General features: G+C 39.8%; 1 protein-coding gene across 2 annotated transcripts in view; it reads right to left on the bottom strand.

Annotated features, from left to right (window-relative positions):
* dagla (diacylglycerol lipase, alpha) overlaps nucleotides 1–22382 on the bottom strand; it is a 38448-nt gene extending 16066 nt beyond the window's left edge. For both annotated transcript variants that reach the window (XM_041986474.1, XM_041986482.1), the window contains exons 1-6: nucleotides 21665–22382; nucleotides 3265–3366; nucleotides 2903–3114; nucleotides 2631–2732; nucleotides 2392–2530; nucleotides 2163–2250 (exon numbers count right to left, since the gene is read on the bottom strand). In XM_041986474.1, the coding sequence (XP_041842408.1) occupies nucleotides 2163–2250; nucleotides 2392–2530; nucleotides 2631–2732; nucleotides 2903–3114; nucleotides 3265–3359 (636 nt within the window). In that variant the 5' untranslated portion in view covers nucleotides 3360–3366; nucleotides 21665–22382. The remainder of the gene's footprint in view (nucleotides 1–2162; nucleotides 2251–2391; nucleotides 2531–2630; nucleotides 2733–2902; nucleotides 3115–3264; nucleotides 3367–21664) is intronic.
* Nucleotides 22383–23198: the final 816 nt, after the last annotated feature.

Raw genomic sequence — 23198 nt, 5'->3', positions numbered from 1 at the left:
GATTGACTGCGCTGATGGGGGATTGCTGACCCTGGGCGTTGCTCGGTCTCCCGCATCTGGGTAGGATGTGATGGGGGGATGGCTGGGGGTGGTGGTGAAGACCGGATTTAGGACTTGCTGTCCTCTGGTCTGCCAGGGCCTGTGCCCTGTGACCGTGGGGGGTTCTGGTTGGGGCTCTCCTCTACCACCCTCTGGGTGGAACTGGGGTCGTCTTCGATGTGGGGTGGCTTAAGTTCGTGCTCCGGGACTGTTGCTGATGACCCGGGTCTCTGGGCTGCCCTGGTCTGCCTCTAGCCTCTGTGGAGGCGTGGCCGCATTTGCACAATCTCACTCACCACTCCTCATCACTGATCACTCCTCGTTTCTCATACTCATGCTGACACAGTCACCGAGTTGTCCAGTGGGTCTATACACTAAGAGATATTTTTGTTTAGTTTTTTCTGTGAGTGTGTATTTGGTATTTTGTTGTGATACATTTGTGATATGTTTCTTGATTTGGTTATTATTTAGGAACTCTTGATTACTGTCAGCTCATTTTTTTTTGTAAAAGCTGTAGGAAATTCTCTGGTGTGTTTCTGGTAAAAATGTAGCAGTTGGTTGTCAGGTGATAGTTTGGAATGAAGGGTTGTTGCCTTCTATCTGCTGTGTTTTTGTCTCCTCTTTGTTCTTTCTGCTTTCCTTTTTACTTCTTTTTGCTGTCCTCATCCTTTTTCTGTCACCTCCAGTCTGTTCCAGCAAGACTACATAGATTCCATAATTCAAAGTAAATAAATAACAATAATAAAAAATAATCAATCAGCTTATTAAGAGGAGCCTTATACCCATAAACCTCCCCTTGGCAAAGTAAATTTGTTTGGCACAAGACACAAAAGACACCATTATCTGTGACTTTGTTGTAACTTAGGTTTTTAAGATGCAAAAACTGTTGCATTTTTATTATGTGAAGCACTTTGTGCTGCAATCCTGCATGAAAAGTGCTATATAAATAAAGTTTGATTTGATTTGATGATTATTTTGTTTTGCTACAATGCGTTATTGTGAAAAAATAAAATAAAATAAACCATTGCTTAGAATGCTGCCACAAGCTGGTAGGATAGATATTCCTTAACCATCATAAATGCAATTCTGTAGACTCTCAGGTCAGATGCAGCCCAATGAGGAGGCAACTGTTCGGATCTACTAGCAATAACCTTTGTTTAAGTGATGGGTTTAGGCCCAGAATATATCTGTGATATGTTCAGAGAATATAAACCTAGCAGAGCTCTTAGATCCAAAGACTCTGGTCAATTACTCCAGACCAGAGTCCAGACTAAACATGGAGAACCAGCATTTAGCTGTTACGCTAACAAGTGGTACAAAGTGCCAGTGGAGATAAAATTTTCACCAAATGTAGACATTTTTAAATCTAGGTTAAAAACATTTCTTATCTCATGCGCCTATAAATGAATTCTGCATGGTAACTTACCTTGCTTTTAATCATTTTAATGTCATTCATGATTTTATTGTGATTCTTGCTATTTGTTGCTGCTTTTTACAATTTCTTAATATCTGTAATTCTTGTAATGTCTTATGTAAAGCACTGTGAATTGTCCTGTACAAAAGATGTGCTTTACAAAAAAAACTGCCTTGCCCTTGCCTTGATGACACCTGTTGACTGGAGCAACCAGAATAACCCTGTGCATCACCAAATTGATTTATCACATTTCAAAGTTACCTGTACACTTGAAATCCTCTTCACTAAAACACCACTTGATAAAACTTACTGACAGAATGTAGTGGATAAAAGTCCACTGGAATCATTGTGGATTTTTTTTTTTTAACTTTCAGGACTTCCCCAATGAAGTCTATTGGACTGGAATAACAAAAAAACTTTAAATCAGCTTAACATTTTACATTGATTTAGCCTGATTTTATTTTATATTATATTATATATATATACACACACACATATATATAGACATATATACACACACACATACACACATATATATATATATATACTTTATGATTTTATTAATATATGTAATTACTTTTTATTTTATCACTCTCGCATAATATCACTGGAAACTGGCTGGACAAAATGCTTCTGTATGTCACACCCCCTGAATTAGCTGTTGATTTTAGATATTTATGATTTAGGTTGAGTACATGATGTGACTCACTGATTGTGTATCCTGGGCTCTTGTGCAGCACATGAAGAACTTTAGCCTCCTGCTCCAGCTGCTGGCTTGGCCTTCTTCTAATCTGTGTCTAATAAGGAAAAAAAAAAAAATTTGGGCACAAGAATTCTGTCATGACTAAATTTGTGCAAAAAGAAAGTGAAATGTGCCTGAGTCATGTTTCAAGATGAAACAAAAGCCAGGGAGTAGGAGTTTCACAGCATTTTAATACCTGAGAGTGTACGTAGTGAGGTTGCGCTGACGCCGACGGGTTGCTTTCAGCTTGACAAAAGTCCGACCCGTAGGATCAAAGGTGCACATGAGGGTAATACATACGCTGAATATCACAAGCCAGTTGCATGCAACGATTCCTGCAAAAAGCATTAAAAATATTATTCACATTGAAGAATGGAAAATCATTTTCCTATAAAGCTGTTATTTTGGGTCCCTTAAGCATTCCCTTTCACTCACCTAAAGCCAAGTTTTTGGCTGTGACATCAGAACAGGGCTGGTAATACTGGACAAGCCAGGCGATTCCTACTACAGCATATACTAGCTCAACTAACAGAATAGCTGGGGATGAAAGGAATGAGGAGAATGAAATCAATATCTGTACAATCAATACCAAGAGTGTTCAAGCCTTAATTTGAAACCTGAACTAATCCTCATGACAGCTACCTTAAATCCTAACAAGCATTAACATTGTTAAAAATACCCTCAAGGAGAATCCTGCAATGCCTTACCTAGACGTATATAGATGACGTACTGTACAGCTTCCCTGGGCTGCGTGTACAAAATGCTGCCCCTCATGCTCAGCCACATGATGGCGCTCTCACATATGAGGCAGCTGACCAAGATGCCCAAATACCCTCGGCCATGGTCCACCAGAGTTACAGAACATGACTGGTCTGAGCCATATGGGAGGCCAAACAGAACCACAGACAGAACCACTAACCTGAGAATGAAAACAAAGAGAAGGAAGCGGTGAGTCAGATGAAGAAGTGTGTCTTCATAGAGAGATTTAAAGTGTATATATAAATATATATATATATATATATATATATATATATATAAAATCAATACACCTGAAGAAACATTGACTCACCAGATGCAGTGTAATATAAAAAGGAAGAGGGCAGGCAGCACCAGGTCATCACTGCCAACTGACCAGCGCCGCCGAAACATCACCATTCCAGGCATCACGGCCCTGTGGGAAAAGATGAGGCAGGAACAAAATGACGTCATTCAAAATCTTGCCTCTCTGTCTTAAAACTTTTTTTTTTTCCCCAAGAATCAAACATTAAATCTTGCATACAAATTAGGAACCTAAGAAATACATAAAGTAACAGAGTGAAACCCAACATGCTGCACTTTCTGCATTTCTTTGGTTTCTTAAACTATGTTCTATAATAGACAGGGAGGCATGGATAACAAAAATAGACCACAAACCAAGGAGAAGAAAGAAATATAATGGGTGGTGAGGTAGACGAGGCAAAGAGGATGAAGGGATGCTGAAAGAGTGGAACGTGATGTAAAACGGAAAGAAACAAGCTTTTAATATATGGAATACTGGTTACCGCCATACGAAAAAGCTTCTTTTATGTTACTCTATCCTTTCTCTTCTGAAAAAAGCATTGGGAGATTTTCAAACTGCCTCCAGGCTAAAATGAAATGAACTGTTAAAGACTGGTGGGGAGGAAATAGGAGGAAGAGAGGGAGCCACAGAGAGGCTGATGAAGGCCTTATGGTACCTATACAGACTGATAAAGCCTTTATGGTTCCTCCATGTTTACTGGAAATTAAAGGATGGCTTTCAGCACCGTCAAAAAAGACAAAACTACTGACTGCAGTATATTTAAAATTTCCTTACAATAAATAAAGTACTGGTAATTATTTTTGGTATTTTTTAGTGCTCCTTCGCTTTTTAATATGTCATTTAAAGTTGTGGTGAAATTGGCAGCACTGAAATATCCCCACCATCGTAGTTGTTTAAATTTAAGTATGGATTGTGTCTGCATAAATCGGCAAAGAGATTGCCTTGTTAGATTTACGTCTAGGCTTCTACAAAGATATCAGTTTTTTTATTTATCTTTCTGCTGATTTTCCGTTTACACTTAACTCAGGGGAATATGCCTGGAATAGCAAAACCTTCAACAGGTGGATTCACAGGTGTGCTTAGCTCCTCTTCACATTTTTTTTTCTATTTTACTTCCACTGTGATGTTAGCTTCCTGAAATTTCTGGCATGTTATTGAGTCCATTCTTTTTTTTCCCCAGTAGAAACACTTGCCATGCCACTTTTTGTGACACACATCTAAAGCATGAATGGTCCTCCCTTTTGCTAAAGAGCAACTTTTAACTGCTGACACTCAATGAATTAAACCATCAGAAGACAATGAAGAGGGACTTAAAGTATATTAGGATAAAAAGGGATAGAAATGACACAATGCAGACATGCAAGTGTTTGAAAAATAAGGTAAAGGATAAGAAATTATCTTGCTAAGAATACTAATGGTTTGTATAAAATAGGAATGTGTTTAAGGAAGAAATCACTAAAAAACAAATTAAAGTGAACAACCAGCAACTTTCATTGAGACATTTGTGCTACCACCTACATAGATCTCAGTAGGGATGTGTCGAGTATAACAGGAAAAACTGGCATTTGCTCACTGCAGTTTTGCATTTGCAAACCCTTTTCTATTCTGAACACAATCAGAAACACTGAAGACTTTCTTGTCAGAATGGATTTCCCATGCCCCCTCGGTCCACATTAATTTTAACATGAACATTTCCAGAAGCTGGGATGGGCAAAGTGCAATTTCTATCCTGTGTTAATACGTATAAAATTGTTCAAATATGTTTGAATATTTGTCAATGTTCCTCTAGCTATTCTTTAGCTTTTAAGAGTCTGCTTACTCAACTTCCTCTAAACACAAATCATCCTCCCTGCCCCAAGGGTTTGGCTTTTCTCTGTCATAACTTGTGTTGGCATGAGTTAAGCCACCAAATACAACTAGTACATTATTACATACACTGTTCTCTCATTGTCAAAAACTGATCAGTTTAATTCAAGACATTTTGAGCTTGCCTACCACTCCAAAGGTTTTAGACACCACTACATCATATGACTGCATTTCTTCCCTGCTCGTTTTCCTCCTATTAGACACCGGAGGCAATCTGCAAAAACACTAATGATGCAATAAACCTCACTGCCAGTAGCCTCACACAATTCTATTGATGTAGGTTGAGATAATGCACTATAAAACACAGTAATGCACCAGCTAAAGTACTAAGAAACCTGCTGGAAACAATCCAGGTTACAGATGAAATAAAATATCTTTATACATGTTTTATGAGAATATGTAGCATACAATTTGATGGACTGAATGTAAACAAAATGTTCTTCAGCATGTATGTATGGGCAACATTATTAAGCCATGTTATCTTGCTTTATTACTAAATCAGGCTTTGCAGCCTCACATAATATGAACCCATAATATTTTCACAAAATAGCAAGCAGCACCATCTTCAGCTATCAGTGAATGACATTCAAAGGCGCAACAGGACATGGCAGCAATTATCCTCCTCTACGGATAGGAAGCAGCAAATGGTAGAAAGAGTTTGGCTTTGTGAATACCTTGAACAAAGCAGGCATCTACTAGTCACCTGAGTGTGAACTATCTTCTATCCCTGCATGAAAATTTACATTCAGCAGCAGAGAGCTCGTGATCAAAATCTTTACGACTGAGAATTCTGTTAAACTTGAAGAAGTAGTCACCATTAGACCCTCACTGGTTACACACACCTGACAAGTTTGACTGAAAACAAAGTTCACTGTACTTAACGCTTTTGTCACAGTCATGTGGTTGTTTTATTCAAATGTCAAGGAGCATACTCCAATTAAAAACATTAACCTTCTCTTTTTAATGCTAGTAATAAAGACACACTTCTGTGTTCTGACAATAAGTAAGTCTACTTTCAATTAAACCGCTTATGCAGGTGCTCTTACTGACTGGCAGATTTTAAACCTGAAAGGACAAACAAGCATTGAAGAAAAAAACTATTTGAATTCTTCAGTGAAACTGCTCAGCTTTGATATAACACAGGAGGGTAAAGGAAATAAGACAAAGGTCCTCAAATGAAAAAAACATCAGAACTCCTCACAAATCTAATTTAGGCCACAATAATCAGGGCAAAAGAATCACAAAGCTTCTTTTTTTTTTTTTATATACAAGCGCACACTAGATCGCCAAGGACCCGGTTATTAAGTTCCTTCAGGCCTGCTCTTATAGTATTACTTGAACTCCCAGCAGAGGCTTCAACAGTGGAAAATAAAAACGACATAATTATAAATTAAATGGGATTAGAAAAAAAGTACAAACTTTCTGTTGGAGACGTGTGTTCCAAATATGTATTTTTTTTATTTAATGTAAAAACAAAAACAAAAACATGATTCGTCTTTATCCATCCATCTATCTTCTATACCGCTTATTCCAATTCAGGGTCACATACAAAGGTGTGTGTGTGTGGGTCGGTGGGGGGGCATGTAAACGCCACACAGAAAGGCCACTGTTCGAACCCCTCCCCTCGAACCAGCGCCCATCTTACTGTGAGGTCACGGTGCTAACCACCACATTTGTCTTATCAGGAACTTAATTAGATGTTTTCAAGGTAGATATGGCTGGAGAGAGAGAGAGAGAGAGAGAGACAGAGAGCATCTGCCAAAAGAAATTTGTGTTTTAAAACTAAGTAAGAAAGTTGATGGAAAGGTGCACATAATAAACCCAGAGATGTCAAACTCTGTCCCGTTTCCCTGCTTCAACACATCTGACTCACATTAATAGGTCAATGTGTAGAACTCAACAACGAGCTGTTGGATCCATTTTATTTGAATCAGTTGTGCTGGAACAGGGAAAAAATCTAAAACCTGCTGGCCTTGCATTAACTCATTAAGCACCATTTCTCCAAATCATTATTCCTTCATATCTTACTCTTTTGATGGAAGTTATTTATTTGCTTCTATTTACAACCAAAGATTATTTCAAAATATCACAAAATGATCAAACAGGCAGAGATGGCTTTTGCCCAAGCAGCAGTTGAGTTATGCTATATACAAACCAATTTAAAACCAAGACAAGCAGAAAATCCTCACTTTATATCACCTGGTTTAAATTTGAAATGTATTAAAATGTTAAAGAAACTGGGGCAAAATTAGATCCAACAAACAACAAAATAAAAACTCCACCTGTTTTGAACACTATTACTACTCTGGCACAAGATATGATTGAAAGCGCTGCTAAATCTCATACTCTTTACAGTACACAGTTATATAAATTTTGAGTCTTACTGTTTATGAAGTGCACCTTGAAGCTCCTTATTCTTCAAAGTGTATCTCACGCGCTCGTTTATGACTTTAGCATCTAAATGCTATTTGTGCCACAGACCTCTGTTGGAAATCTGTGCAGCCAAAAGTTTTTGACATCACAGATTTTGTAGAGTACAAGACTATCAAATGATCACAAGCCAAAAATAAATAAATAAATAAATAAAACAAACACACAATAGTTACTGGAGGTAACTCAAGTTCTTTGAGAATGTGCATGGCCTGTTATGAAGATACTGTGTGAGATTTGCTGTTATCCAGACATTTATTATTCATCAAAGAGTAAGTCTGCCGATGCACACAAATTACTTTCCTGTTGTTTTGCCAGCAAAGGAGCTCTTCTTGTTGTTGTGAGACCTCCTAATTCCCCATGTGCAGAATAAGCTCAAATTACAGACTGGCTTAAATTTAAGTATAAAATGTGAATGCGTATGTAAATATTATAAAGTTCCCCTTTTGTTTACTCATAAAAAATTAGAAACCATCATTTGGCCCTGATGGTTTCAGCTTTTTTAATTTTCAAAGCCGTGAAATCCCAAAATTGTTCTCTTTCATAATTTTCCGCTTGATGTTTCACTATGGGATGCACGCCTCTCTGCAGCCCTTAGATGCATTAAACTCATTATGTCAATCCTGACTGGTAGGTGAATGTGTCAGTCCACATCAGGTAGTGCCATCTGCCTTAAAAAGCTCATGCGGACAGCACCACCTCATTCAAATGCCTCTTCTCACTCGGAGCATATCTTCATCCACGGCTGTCTATCTAAACTGTTTCCAGACTGATCTTTTGGCTTTGATCGCTAGGCGTTACCTAGCTTTGGACTCTTTTGTTCCATCAGTCGCACCAGGCCATATTGCTTTCTTGCCCCTCCACGGTTTGGTTAGCACTACCCTCAACACCACATCGCTGCGGTTTGGGCACCGAGCGTTAGCATGAAAGCTAAATTCTCATCTTCTTCACATTTAGCACACCAGCTAACCGCCTCTACTCCCAGCCTGCACACTAGCTAATTTTTTGGCTTCTCCACATTTAACACATAAGCTAACTGCCTTGACTCCCTGCCTACACACCAGCTCGAGAGGAACGGAAGGTTCGGGGACTCCAGGGCCCGTCCCGGTGCTTGCAGAAATAAGATATCGAACAGAGACCCACATCAGGTATGCTAAAGTTGCCTGGGGCTGGAACACGATGACTGGCCATCGACGTCTCGTGTTAACAATGTTCCGTGTTAAGAATCTCCACAGACGGCTAGCCTGGCCACTGTTGTAGCCAAGACCACCGGATCTCGCTACGAGGGGAAGAAACTGACCTTGGCCAAGAGTGCAATGAAACATCTTCTCCCCGTCTTCCCAGAGCTGCCAGATGAGGTGGCGCGTTCATGGAAAGACCGCCTTTACAACAGCAGGAGCCCGATTCCCAGGGCTTCCTCCCTCCAGTGTGTGGCGATGGAGAGCCTGGGTCTGCTCGGCATGCCTCCGATTGAGCCACTTGTTGTTGCCCACCTTCATCCCCGAATGTTGGCAGTGTCCTCCAGCAGCCCCAGCCTGCTGTCCAAGTCTGAATGCTTTCAGGCAGCCCTGACCTTGAAGATTTATAAGGCAGCAGTGCTTTTGGTCAGGGCGCTCCATGTCCTCTCCCTACTTACTGCTTACCAGGCTGAGATGTGTGGGGATTTTGGGCAAACACAGGACCCAGCAACATGGGAGGAAATACCGGTCATCACCGATTTATATCTCCGTGTCCAACGATGCGCGGTTCAGGCCACGGGAAGAGCACTGGGAACTATGGTGCTGCAAGAATGGGGGTGGGGGCTCAACCTTGCCAACCTGTCAGACAGAGAGAAGGACAATGGACTGTACATGCCCATTGTCCTGGAGGGGATTTTTGGTTCCATGCTGGATGCAACGGTGATGTGAAACCAAGAAGAAGGAGAACAAAGTTCTCCAGCTTTGCCCTAGGAAGGCTCCTGCTCCTTTTCCACTCATGCAGGGAAAAGCCTTCACGGCTGCTGTTTCCCAAGTTTTGCAATTTAAGTTACCCAGACAGCCCAAACCTCAGTCCGCCCCACATCGCCTGCCCGGTCGGGCTGGCTGGTCCAAGAAACCCTCGGCCCTGGTTGCAGCTCCGCTGGCTCCAACCATGCAAACTGCCACCTTCCAGGCCAGGAAGAAGAAGCAAGCTGCCTGACAGCACTTCATCTCCCCGGTGCAGCTGGATAGGGCCTCTCATGGTGGACAGGCTGCCGAAGGCGACCCCCTCCCTTCTTGCTTGGGCAAGCGAGAAGAGGTGCTTATCTTAAATGAGATGGTGTCATCCTCATGAGCTATTTAAGGGAGATGGCGCTACCTGATGGTGACGGACACGTTTACCAGCCTATCAGGATTGGTGTAATGAGAATAATGATTCTGAAGGCTCCAGAGGAGAACATCCCATAGTGAGACATCTTGCACATATTACCGGGAGAACCAGGATTATGCAAATGACCCAAAGACGATTTTATGTGGAGATAGCATGACTATTGCTCTCTCTTAGTTTAACAAGATTGCAGGATAAAAGCTCAGAGAGAGAAGAGTGTGTCCTACAGGATGGGGTGGGCAGATGCATCTCTTTAGGAGCATATCAGAGAGCAAGAGCTGGTTGTGCAGGTCCCAAATTAGAAAATGTGTTAAAAGCAAAGTGTGACTGCAGCAAGTCATAACAAATAATCTGGGAAATACTGACAAGCTGCAGGGTGGCCATAGCCTTGTTCTCTCTCCCACGTGCATTCTCCAAACAGACTGATTTGGAATGAATCTAGTAATAACATCATTTGATCTTTATCTTGAAATGGGACCAAGTTTGACTCCCAAACTTTAACAAGTGAATGGAAAATTTGTGATATTTCTGCTCATCGTAGGGCCATTACTTACTCATTAGCATGGTTCAAGAAGTAGAGCACATATTTCACTAATCTGAAGGTCAGTACTTGAAGCTGATGTTCTCCAGTGTTCTCTCCTATGTGTCAAAGATGCTGAATTCCAGCAATGTTCCCAGTGTGCCCGCTGGTGCCTGACTGTGTATATGTTGAAAATATGAGCAGTCTAGAATAAAAAGCTCTGCATGTTTGTAGACATGAATGAACAAATGTGCTTTATGTGTAAAACGCTAGAGTCATCATTATGACTAGAAAAGTCATAATTTGATAAGCACATTTTGTTGAGCATTTGCTGATTTTAACAACATGGGGTTAGCTCAGTGTTTCTCAATCCTGGTCAGTGGGCAGTGGATCCGGAGGACCTGGGTTCAGAAATACTGCTTTAGACATTTCCATTTTATAACACACCTGAAATGAATGGCTCATTAGCAGATTTTTAAAGAACTCTACTATGAGGACCATTAATCTGAATCAGGACCAGGACTGAGCAACACTGGTTTAGCTGGACAGCCAAACACCACAACTTCATTCTGGGCTAATTTTGGTTTTGATTCAAAGGATAAAGAAGAGACAAATAACTCACAATGTGATTAGTCAAAAGTTGTAGCTAAAAGATAAAAGTCAAAGATACCTTTACCAACAACCTAGAAAAACTATGTATCATACAGTACAAGTTGTAATTTAATATCCATCTCTATGTAATTTTTAATGCATGTATGTTGTAATGTCCATCACCAGTAAATTGCTCTTAACCGTAATATAGGTTTAATTTGTAGAATACTTTAACTGGTTATACTATGACAGTGGCATGAAATGTTCAGAAAACATATTTAAACCTTTAAATACAAATATTCACATCAGAATTAACTTTGCCTTTTTCCTTCAGTCAAAAAACTTTCCAGTAGAGGGTTACTCGATAATCTTTATGCTTGCAATTTATCAAACAGTTGCAATGACTTAAATACAAACCAGCTGATCAACTTTACTATTGATTTATTGGTACTCACTAGCAAACAGGGCGCTTCCAGTCTAATTTCATGGAAGAAGACTTGTGTCTTATAACACCATCCTAAGAGCAGCTGCCTTCCAAGGGGCCTTCCCATCATCCACCAACCAGAAGATGTGAGCCCATTAGTGGAGCCATTTGGCTACTACTGTCAGCATTAACGGAAGCACTTATTTTCCTCGTTAGAGTCAAATGCTATAAATTACACTAAAATTGTAGTCTACAACAAAATTTCACATAGACCATCTTTTTGAGTATGTCGGTCATACCCTGACAGAGCAAACGGAGAAGCACCACAGGAAACCGCGGGAGGGACAAAAAAGTATGTGACTGCACAGACCACCTCCATCACTGCATCAACTCTTTTTATGTCTCTTTCTGAGAATTTACATTATCGTGATATCTTCCACCAACACCATGTTTTACTATTGATTAAAACTGATGTTCGATTCTTGAGGTGCACTCTAAATTCTGCACTGCCCTATGGTGGATGTATTGCATAATAACCATACCATATATGAGAGCAATGACGTTTGGAACAGATGTACCTATTTACATATGTAAAGGGAGTATAAATAAGGCTTTAGGCCTCATCCACACTAGCATTGTTTGGTACGCTTCTATGGATAGTCCAGTCCGTTTGGAGCAGTGTGACTCTAGTGCGGACCATAGAAGAAAAGTCCATCCAGTTAAAAACTCACGATCTTAGTCTGCTTGCAAATGCACTCTGGTCCAGGGCTATGACCGTGGGAAAGCAAATGCAACATCTTAGATATCGTGCTGCCTCTCCTGCTGTTAATACTGAACAAATTCTGGTGAAAACTGCATTGAGTTTTAAGAGCAAACTAAAAGAAGAAACCCCAAGACTGAATAAATGTATTATTACTCCATTGTTTAGTTGTGGTTTTCAGTCTTGGCCAATCAATGAGCCAGATTTTCGTCTTCTATCTTTTTGGTAAGTGGTCGTTTTTGAGACCTCCCCCTAGTGAGAAGCTGTTGTAGCTGGTCGAGTTGCTTTGGTCCACTTGAGTAAAATGCAGTCTGAAAGCAAACTAAACCCAACCAAGATGGGAAAATTTTCGGAAATTAACCACCCAATGAAAAACAGTCTCTTAGACCAGTGGTTCCCAACCTGTGATCTGGGACCCCCAAAGAGCACAGGGGGTCCTTGAGGCTTTGAACATTAGAGCCACTGTGATTAATGTCCACAAATTGTCCCTATTTTAAGGAAAAACAGTAAGGCTGTATGTTTTTTATTTAATTTTGGCTTTATCAAAGGACAGGGCCCAACCAGAATACAGTATATATGATGAAAATCTCTCTTTAGAAAGCCTAAAACCAAGCATGGTTTCAGCACAGGGTGATGCAGAAGGTCCATTGCATTTTAGTATATGCATGAAGGGGGTCCCCGAGGAAAAAAAGTTGAGAACCACTGTCTTAGACTATCCTGGTGTAAATGTGTCCTTAATGTTACATTGGGCTAAGTCTTTGTAGTTCCTTTAGTTTGCTTTCCTAACCCCCCAAATGTGAGTAAGCCACAATTATAGGCATATGCTTACAAAGATATCTATGAAAACTGCAGATCCTCTGAAAATAAAGTAATTTAGTCACGTTTCAATTCACAGTCAAATTCCTTTAACAATAATAAAAAATTGTCAAAGATGTTATCTAAATGCTTTTAATGGACAGGAAAAATTAAGACAACACCAAATCATTATCCCCAAAAGATATGAATAAACATTATGAGAGTGTCATATAAATATTTCTCATTTTAAAAAAGTAGAGAACACCCTCTTCACTCCAGACGGCCTTGAGTTGTTGAGGTATATGATGACATAAAGATCATTTCACAAACCATCAGACAACACAAAACCTTTTGCGAGACAGTGCTGACTAATGATCAGTTTACACAAAAGGCCCCACAGCAGTACAAGCTACAACTGACCGTGGTGCATCTGGGGCACAGAGTATGGTGTAGAATAGAAAAAGAAGCACCAACAGGAGTTGTAATTACATTTAAACATACAGAAAGTATTATTCTATGTAGATTATTCAATGTCGACTGTTGTTTTCTACTTTACAAAGTGCATCGTCTACTGACAATACACACTATGCTGACTATGGGATCTAATTATAGTGGTCAGAAAAGTCAAACAAAGCTCTTCAGGCAAATGCTGGATACCTTACAGAGCCAAGGGACTTTTTATTAACGTTTTAAGCTCAGACATTGTGTGGGTCAGGTTTATTCTGAGGAGTGAGCAAGTCTCCTTTTACTTTTGTTTCCCACAACACTCTCCTCTCCTAAACATAATTATGTAACACTTGAGTGCACAGAAATCTGATTTATGTTTCAGTGTTGTGCTCAATCTTGTTAGCAGTTCAGAGTAGGATCTTCCAAATGAAAACTGCAATGCAACACCTATCTCTGAGAAAGCTGTTAGGAGCACACCAGTTTAGAAAAATAATTAAATAAATAAATAATCTCTCTCTCTCTCTCTCTCTCTCTCTCTCTCTCTCTCTCTCTCTCTCTCTCTCTCTATATATATATATATATATATATATATATATATATATATATATATATATATATATATATATACACACATACATACACAGATCATACTGGTGAGTGACAAAACACAAGTCTACATGAATTATATAAAACAGGAATAACAAATTTCTAAATCCTACATGCCAAAATGGATACGTTTTCTATATTACTATGCATGTTGATGTGATCTGCATGTTCTCAACACATAGAAGTAATGTTTAGTAGGGATTAAAGCTAACGCTAAACCAAACTATTATTGATGTTGTGGGAATAATACAGAAACTTCCTTATGTTATTAATGAGTTATTAATGAGTTGAAATTTTAGCTAGTATTTCCAAGCCTTATAAAACTTCTCAAGAAGAAAATACACTGATATTGTGCACTTGAAGCTTAAACACACACACACACACACACACACACACACACACACACCCACACAGACGTATTTCCAAGCATTCTGCTTGAGGCATGACTCATCCAAACCCTTAAAGCTTTCCCTGAGTGAGTCCATTCGCATTCAAATGGAATGCGGTTGGTGGAAAACCTATGATATTCCTGTGTGTGAGCAATGCTTTTGTCCTCCACACACAGTGTACTACTGAGTGCCAGGCCTATACCCACGTGATGCAACAACAATGATGGAGCAACAATGAAAGGGCTGCTCGTTCATCATTATGGCTTTGTCTTTGACCAAGACAAACAAGGCATAGGTATGCAGCACTACAACTGATAACTGAGTTGCATGTGAGTCATCTAATGCATCTTTTCCACTCGCAAAAACTCACTGAAATCCACTGTAATCTTACACATGCTTAAAAAAAAACTCCTGTTTTATTAGTATACCATACAATAATATATGCACCACTGGAGTAAAGGCTGAACCTATCTGGTCTCACTGCTCAAACTTCTACACCTGTCAACGTATCAATACAACACACTACTGAGGAAGCCAAAGATACTGAACTTGAATTTAAAATCAGATGTCAGTACTGCTGTTTATTCCTGGTTTCGCAGACAGCGTGTTGATTTGGTATGACTAGCAGCTGGTGTTTTAGTATCCTTCTCTTCCATCTCACTCACGGTGAGTATGCTGCAACAACAGCAGCATCAAGCTGTGGCACACAGACTGCTGCTTACAGCCCATTTATTTTCTGTCACATCCTCTACCTGTGTAACCTCTCCATTTATCACATCTGTAACCAAGATTAAAACTCCTGGGTGTATACAGCAAGCATCTCCAAACACACAGCAGAAAGCAAATCTTACAAACCGGTCTTAAAATCAACATTTGAGAATACTAACCTACTATCATAACAGAGATACAGGATTTCCTAGTTTTATAGGCGGCACTGCAATGTAGTAATTTGTATGACTGTTCTCCTTTCTATGTAATGATGTAATCAAGCATGCCTTTTCTCCTCCGGGAGTGATTTTACTTTCATAAAAAGACTTAGAAATGGATGGACAGAGAACAATACAAGCAGTGGCGCTTTTAATAGTCAAAGTGACACTCCACCTGCAATGTGGTGCAGGTTTGAGAGTCAAACACTGATTTTGCTAATACTAAAAATGGTCTTTGTATAAGGGTGTTAGTTTTCATTATCAAGGTTACAGTAACTTCTTTTATAATAGGAAAATGTAAAAAAAATGTTCACAATATGTTTTTGAAGCAACAGAGAATTTTTCTCTAATAAAAAGTCGAAAGTTAAGCATAAAAGACAATTTGTCATATACATTTATTTCATTATTTCTATAGATGAAAACATATGGATGGCCACAAATAAGTAATTTTCAGACTGATATGAGGCCTAAAACACTTCTGTATTTTTACTTTATTTTATTGTGTATTTATTGATGTGACTGGTCTAAGAAGTCCACAACAAATTTACACTGTCTTTGATTACAGTGACACTGGCATCTTTTCTTTCTCTTACTGGTGGTTTGAACAAATAACAGTCCTTCGGGAATTATTGGTCCAAACCTGATATCTGTGCAACTGATAAAACGTAAATTCCCACTTCTGAATTAAAAACTGTCCACTAGTGTGTTGCAAAACATGTATTCATTCATTTTCCATATCGCTTAGTCCAATTCAGGGTCGCAGGGAAGCTGGAGCCTATCCCATCAATTAGCAGGCAAGAGTCAGGGTACACCCTGGACAGGTCACTAGTCCATCGCAGGGCATCACTGTTGCAAAACAATCATTTCTGTAAAAAATTTAATTCTACTAAGAATGTTGCTGTTCTACAGACAGCAACACACAATTTGATGCTGGCACTCACTAGCACTAACAGTCTAGCACCAGGCACCAACAGACATATAAACAGCATTTTGTTAAAAAAAAAAAAGAAAGGCAGATGCATGGATAAACACACTAAATCATAAATGTTTGCATGCCACTACTAATGCTTTGATACAAAAACACAGAAATTTAAATTTCATTTCATTGTAGTTTTGTTTAAAAGCTGAGAATCCACTTCTGCTGGTGGTTGAATGAGACTGGGTGAAACATACAGTATGAACTAGTATGTTCCATTTACATTTGTTTTTTTAAATACAGCTTGTCATTATTATATGAGAATTAAAAACAGCAGCTGTGACTGAGAGGAATAGTAGAAGGGATTAAAGAATCTATAATCTATACCAATTTAGTGTCCAGCAAAGCAAACTCTAGCTTTTACCTGTGGATCTAAATACATCCTGAATGTATCTGACATGAACAGGAGCTGTATGAGTTTTATTACAGATTTTGAACTAAAGACAAACATCTTTTTTTAAAAATTTTTTTAAATCTGTTCGTATTTCACACAATGCCTGTGATGTGCAAGCACATACTGAATTGCCATAATTCCACTCCTAACTGGATTGATCGACGTTGATGGCCTGCAATATTGCTGGGCTTGTTATTGAACTTTTACAGCATTAGTCGCTGGGCTATTATTGAAGAGGAGTAAACATTCTGGCACATACAATGATTTTTCCTGTTCTGTGTTTTCATAACCAATACAAAAGAACTGCAAAGCAAAAAATATTTGCTTGAGACAGTGAAGGCAAGCCGAGGATGGCTTGGCATGTTGTGAGGTGTTGGGTCCAATCCTGGAAAAACAGGCTATGAAGAACGTCTAGAGAAAATGTTGAAGTTATGCTGGAGTGACTGCAGTACAGCACCAAATCTCTCTCTCCTCTGCTCGCTGCCATGCATCCATCTGCTCCAGTCTGTCTCTTTTCTGCCTGGGTCAGAGTTACACTCTGCTAAGATCAAGATCCTCTTCAGCATTTGTCACACTGCTGGCTCTGTTGCTGCCAGCTCTAATTATCCTATCCCTCCCTATTGTGTCACACTAGAGCAGTTTTCTGTCCATCCTAAAGAATCTCACCATCTCACCTTCTTTTTTTCTCATCTTCCTTCTTCCCAACCTCATGTTCTCTTCTACCCACACACTCATTCAGTATTCATGTTTTAGAGGACATTTATGGGCATGAAAGTGAGCGTGTGCAGAGGAAACCTACATTTTCTCCTCTTGCCTTCCCCTGTCCCCCTCCTTTTCCTTATCTAGCTAATCCAGATTCTGGTTTTGGTTTCGTGCTGCTCATCTTTTTTTAGCCTGAAAGCCATGTGCCACTCACTCCTACTCTCCCTCTGCCTCTTTCTCCATCTTTTTCTCCCACTGCCACCCACTCAATCCCTTTCACCTCTTCCCACTCCATTCTCTCTTCTTGTGGTTAATGTGATAGTAGGTGCACTGCAGATTGCATGTGTTTTTGTGTATACTGGGGTGGTAATGTATATAGTCTGCCGACCTGTCTGTAGCCTGCTGCCCACAAAGCAGGTACAGATCACATACTGAAGAAATTTTGTCCAAGCAGCAACACTACTGCAGCCACACGTTTTCAGCAGTGGGCTTTTTGTGCATGTGTGCGTGGCACGTCATATTGATATGTTTTACCACTTGCATGGAACTGTCCATTTATTTCTGCAGGATACCGATTTTGAAATAGAGGTAAATCTGTCAATAAGACACATGAATGCATCAGCCTATAAAGAGAATCATACATGCAGGCTCAATCATTATCAGTGTGATGCTCCTCCTTTTATCACCATTTCTAAATGAGTCAAATCCATGCTACAACATCTGCATCTGGACAAAAGACAGAGAGAACATCTTACAAAAATCTTTGCACATGCATTGTATATAAAGGGTTTGTTATACCTGAATTTGTAAAAAAAAAAAACATGATATTTTCCTCACATTTTCCCTTTCTTTTGCAAATATGTGTAAACTATGTAAATCAATAGAAGGGAGAAGTGGCAAGGACAATAGACTTGGTAGTGTGGTTTAAACATAAAACAGAAACACTGTAAAAGTCAGAAGGTTGCCCAGCCCATATGACCAAAAATCATTCATTTTGATATAATGCAACTACAACCAAATGGATAAGGGCACCTTACCTCTGCAAACTGGAGGGATGGCAGTTGCTAGGATCAAGAGAAAGAAACTAAATTTGTGTCAGTTGCTTGTTGACTCAAATGGCTGATCAGCCAAAAACATGCCAGAAACTCAGTGCATTTAGACATGTAGACATGGTCAAGATGACTTGCCGAAGTACAAAAACCGAGCATCCGAATGGTAAATTAAGTGACTAAATGTGGCATGGTTGTTGGTGCCCAACAGCCTGTTCTGACTATTTTAGAAACTGCTGATCTGCTGGAATTTTCACACACAATCATCTCTAGGGTTTACACACAAAATGGTCCAATAAAGAGAAAATATCCTGTGAGCGGCAGGTGAATGAAAATGTCTTGTTGATGTCAGAGTCAAATGGGCAGACTGGTTATATAAAGAAAACCGTATCTTAAATACTAAGTAAACAAACATGCAGAATACTATTGTGAAGTTCACAACATGTCCAACCTTAAAGTAGATGGGCTACAAACAGGAGAAGACCACACTGGGTACCAATCTTGTTAGTTAAGAACAGGAAACTGAAGCCCTGATTCACAGAGGTTCACCAAAATTAGACAACAGAAGATTGGAAAAACATTGCCTGTTTTGACGATCCATGTATTCATCTATAAACAACATGAAAACCTGGATCTATCATGCCTTGTATCAGTAACAGTTCAGGCTGTTGGGTTTGGTGTAACGGTGTGGGGGATATTTTTTTGGCACACTTTGGGCCTCTAGTATCAATTCAGCATTGGTTAATGCCACAGTCTATCTGAACACTGTCACTGACCACATCCATCCCTTTATGACCACAGTGTACCCAATGGCTACTTCCTGCAAGATAGTACATCATGTCACAAAGCTCAAATCACCTCAAACTGGTTTCTTGAACAATGCAATGAGTACACTATATTCCAATGGTCTCCACAGATACCAGATCTTAATCTCAATCCAAAGAACACCTTCAGGGTGTGGTGGAACAGGAGATTATCATGGATATGCAGCCGAGCCATGACAACTGTGTGATGCTACGGGTCAGTATGGACCAAAATCTCTGAAGAACATGTGACAAACATTTTTAAATCTACACCATGAAAAATTAAGGTGATTGTAATGGTAAACAGGGGTCCAACCTGGTACTAGCTGGTAACTGGTACCTAATAAAGTGGCCACTGCGTGTTTCTTTAATGCTATATTTTCAAACAAAGTTTTAAACTATGGATTCATGATATGAATACTTTTAAATTTGTAATATCATTTGCATAAGGATTAGAAATAAAACTTTATAAATGTGGTGTTTGTTAAAACACAAAAAGATAACATAGGCTTACAGCTTCTTACACAGAAGAAGAATTTTTTATGTCAAAACCAAACATAAAAATTGTAAAGCAGAGGATCCTAAAAAGGCATGGAAAAATATATATTGGACAATTAAGCGCACAAAAAAGAGATACTGACAAGCTGAAAAGCTGCACATGAGGCACTTAGACAAAAAGATACAACAGAATAGCTATGCTATCCATCCATCCATTCTCCTCCACTTATCTGGGGTCGGGTTGCGGGGGGCAGCTGCTTAAGCAGGGAAACCCAGACTTCCCTCTCCCAGGCCAGCCAGAAGACGTAGTCCCACCAGCGTGTCCTGGGTTTTGCCCGGGGACTCCTCCCAGTGGGATGTGGCAGTAACACCTGTGCAGGGAGGCGTCCAGGAGGCATCCCGACCCACCTCATCGGGCTCCTCAGCGACTCTATTCTGAGCCCCTCCAAGTATACACACATATATACATGCCTAGCTCTTCTCGACCGCTTCTTTATAAATTAGTGACTGTAGTGTTTCTAACCGCTTCTGATTTTGGTAAGATTTAATTTTCCCATTTAAAACTGCTGTTTGGTGGGATGCACAAATCTTAGAAATGAGCACAGATTTCTCTGCACTTCCTTGAAATGCAACATTTGCAAAGGACAATTAACTGAATTTGACTGATTGCTGATGCCACTGCATATCTGATCCCAAAGCTCTCACATCTGCTATTGCTGTTTCATCTCAAAAGCAGCTTGATTCTTTAATTACAAGTGAAGACCAAAACAACAGCACTGGGCCCAGTTAATTCCGATTAAATTAATAAGTCACTGCTGAAGAGGGTGATACAGTTTTCTGGCACTAGGAAATATGACATATGAGAAACTCACACACAATTTGACAGAATAAACAAAGAGAAGAAACATCTGCCAAGACTTTACAGGAGGTGCCAGGCCTCCACTGGTATAAAACCCAGGGCAACGAGAGATTAAAGAGTTTATATTGTATTGATGCTTCCTTATATGGTTGGGCTTCGCTACATATTTAAAAACACTTGATCTAATAAAAGGCTGTTTTGAACCATGAGAATATTTTTGCTCCCTAAAATACAACTTCCATCCCATTTTGATTGTACTTCCAACCTGTCTGTTAAACTTTTCACTTCCTAATATCACATCAGTAAGAAATCATCTGAATCGAGTTAGTTGGACTTACTGCAATGTGGCACGATAAAGACAGCAATTATTTGATGGTCACCAACATGAAATAGTGGTGAAAATGGAATGAAAGATAAATGGGTATAATATTACTTATCACTGTTATTAGGAAAGCATGTCATTTACTGCTAAACCACAAACATAAAAAATAACTGGTGCATTGCTCAACATTAGTCATGTCCTCTATTGGTAAATAAATAATCATATGGCTGATTAATTTCTTATTGAATCAACAAATTAAACAATGATATGCCAACAGCGCTGAAGGTAAAGAGTTAATAGTTTGGTATTCTGGGAACTTCTCAAGTCACTTTTTTGTTGCAACATTTAATTGCCATGATTGTGAAACTACAGCTTTCTGCAAAATGTTTGTAAAATGGTTATTAAATTATAATCTATGGATAACTGCAGTCTAGGGTGATAATTTATGCAAAAGCACCATAATGTGTGAATCCAACAAGTCAATCAGGATGTAGTAGCCTACCCATTCCCGTGTAATCAGGACAGCTGCTTAAGGTGGCATCCTGTGGGCCTAGCAAACTGAAAACTGGCCTAAGAAATGGGTCTCAAACATGTCTTTAAAAGCCGGGTCACACAGTTCCTGTTGTGGCGGGCTTGTTGCCCTGCGTGTGAACAAAACTACTGGCAGCTTACCACTCAGCGTCCTCATCCGGTAGCTGCTGCTCACCTGTATTTTGACGATGCCTTGCCAAGACCCACTGCATCGGTTTCGCTCTCTTTCCCATATCCTTCCGACTGTCGGCCCGCCTCAGCCCCGTTTCCCCAGAGACGGGCTCTGGCTCAAGCGGACGAATTCTCAAATGTCTCAACGATATAATTCAAATAACCGTGCAGACGTCATTACAACTGAAAGATGAATGGACTCCAACACACCAAAGCCCTGGAGCCTCCTCGGTTATCTACCGGGTGTCAGGCAGACCTGACATACCATCAAGAGCTAAATTAATTACTCAGTCGCTCGGAACTGACAGGTCAGTTCTCTCATTAATTGCAACACGTCGTCGGCTGGTGGCTCTTTGCAGCGTGTGGATCATTTCCATGTCCTTTCGTCGGAGCCCTGCATGACCATTTCTATCTACAGGAGAGAGCAGTCCCCTCGTGTTTTGACGAACAAGACGAGTTCTTCAATTATAGTCAGTGGCTTATTTTTGTTCTCAGCCGGACAACTCCCGAATCCCAACACGGACAGCAGCTAAACGAAGAGAGCATTTTTCCGAGAATCTAGCCCATCCCCTGGGATATTTTCCTACCGAAGAATGCGCACGAATTGGCTATTCCCTCTTCGTGCAGAGCTGCGCAAATGCCGTACACGATACGTTTACTAACACTGACTCGTTTGTAGAAATGGCAGGCTGTGGACACTTTGGGATTCCTGTGGAGAAAGGGCGCCACCAGTGGTTTGGGAAAAGCAGGGAATTGGCAATCGGATCAAAGAGAGTAGTGTTTTTCAAGAGGATACTGCTTCCCTTTGTTATAGCATCCACATAGACCAAGGGGAGAACCGACACTCCATTTATTTTGTTTTTCACTACCCTAAAGTGTGTGAGAAAATGAACACTTTTTTTTTCATCATGAAAACTACGCATAGCGAATTTGTTGCTGTAGTCGTACTTGAGTGAGTATGTTGTGCTGCCCCGTGAGTGGACCACTCCGGTGCTGCCCATGCGCGGACCAGTGTTTACGGCAAGATAGTGACGACCGCTGACTGCACCATGGTACACGTCAAAATAAAATACCGTAGAATTTTACCGTAAAATTTTGTGACCCAGTCACAGAGAACTTAAGCTGCCATTGTCTGAATATTTTATTATACAAAATACTAATTATTATTATTATTATTACCAAAACAAAATACGTTATAATTAGGAGTGAAACTTTTGATAGCAATAAAACAAAATTTAGTGTTTTTTGTTCACCAACACTCACTGGACTGAAACATTCTACTTCTCCATTTACTATCTTGACATAATATATAATCTTTGGATCGACATAAAAAGGCCCTGAATCGGCATCACGTCATAAAACCATGCGTTTTAGTATAAAAAAATGTGAAAACTTTGTTGCAGTCTTTAAAAAAATAATAAAATAAATATCAAATTAATGAATCCGTACAGAGACACGAGGGAGTTAAAATAGCCTTAGATTTAGAGTTAGTAAAGATGCCATTCTCCATTGTCCCACAGCTAACTTGACCTCAGGGA

Source organism: Melanotaenia boesemani, chromosome 1 (assembly GCF_017639745.1).
Source record: "Melanotaenia boesemani isolate fMelBoe1 chromosome 1, fMelBoe1.pri, whole genome shotgun sequence".
NCBI classification, from domain to species: domain Eukaryota; kingdom Metazoa; phylum Chordata; class Actinopteri; order Atheriniformes; family Melanotaeniidae; genus Melanotaenia; species Melanotaenia boesemani.
This window is presented reverse-complemented; position numbering and strand designations above follow the sequence as displayed.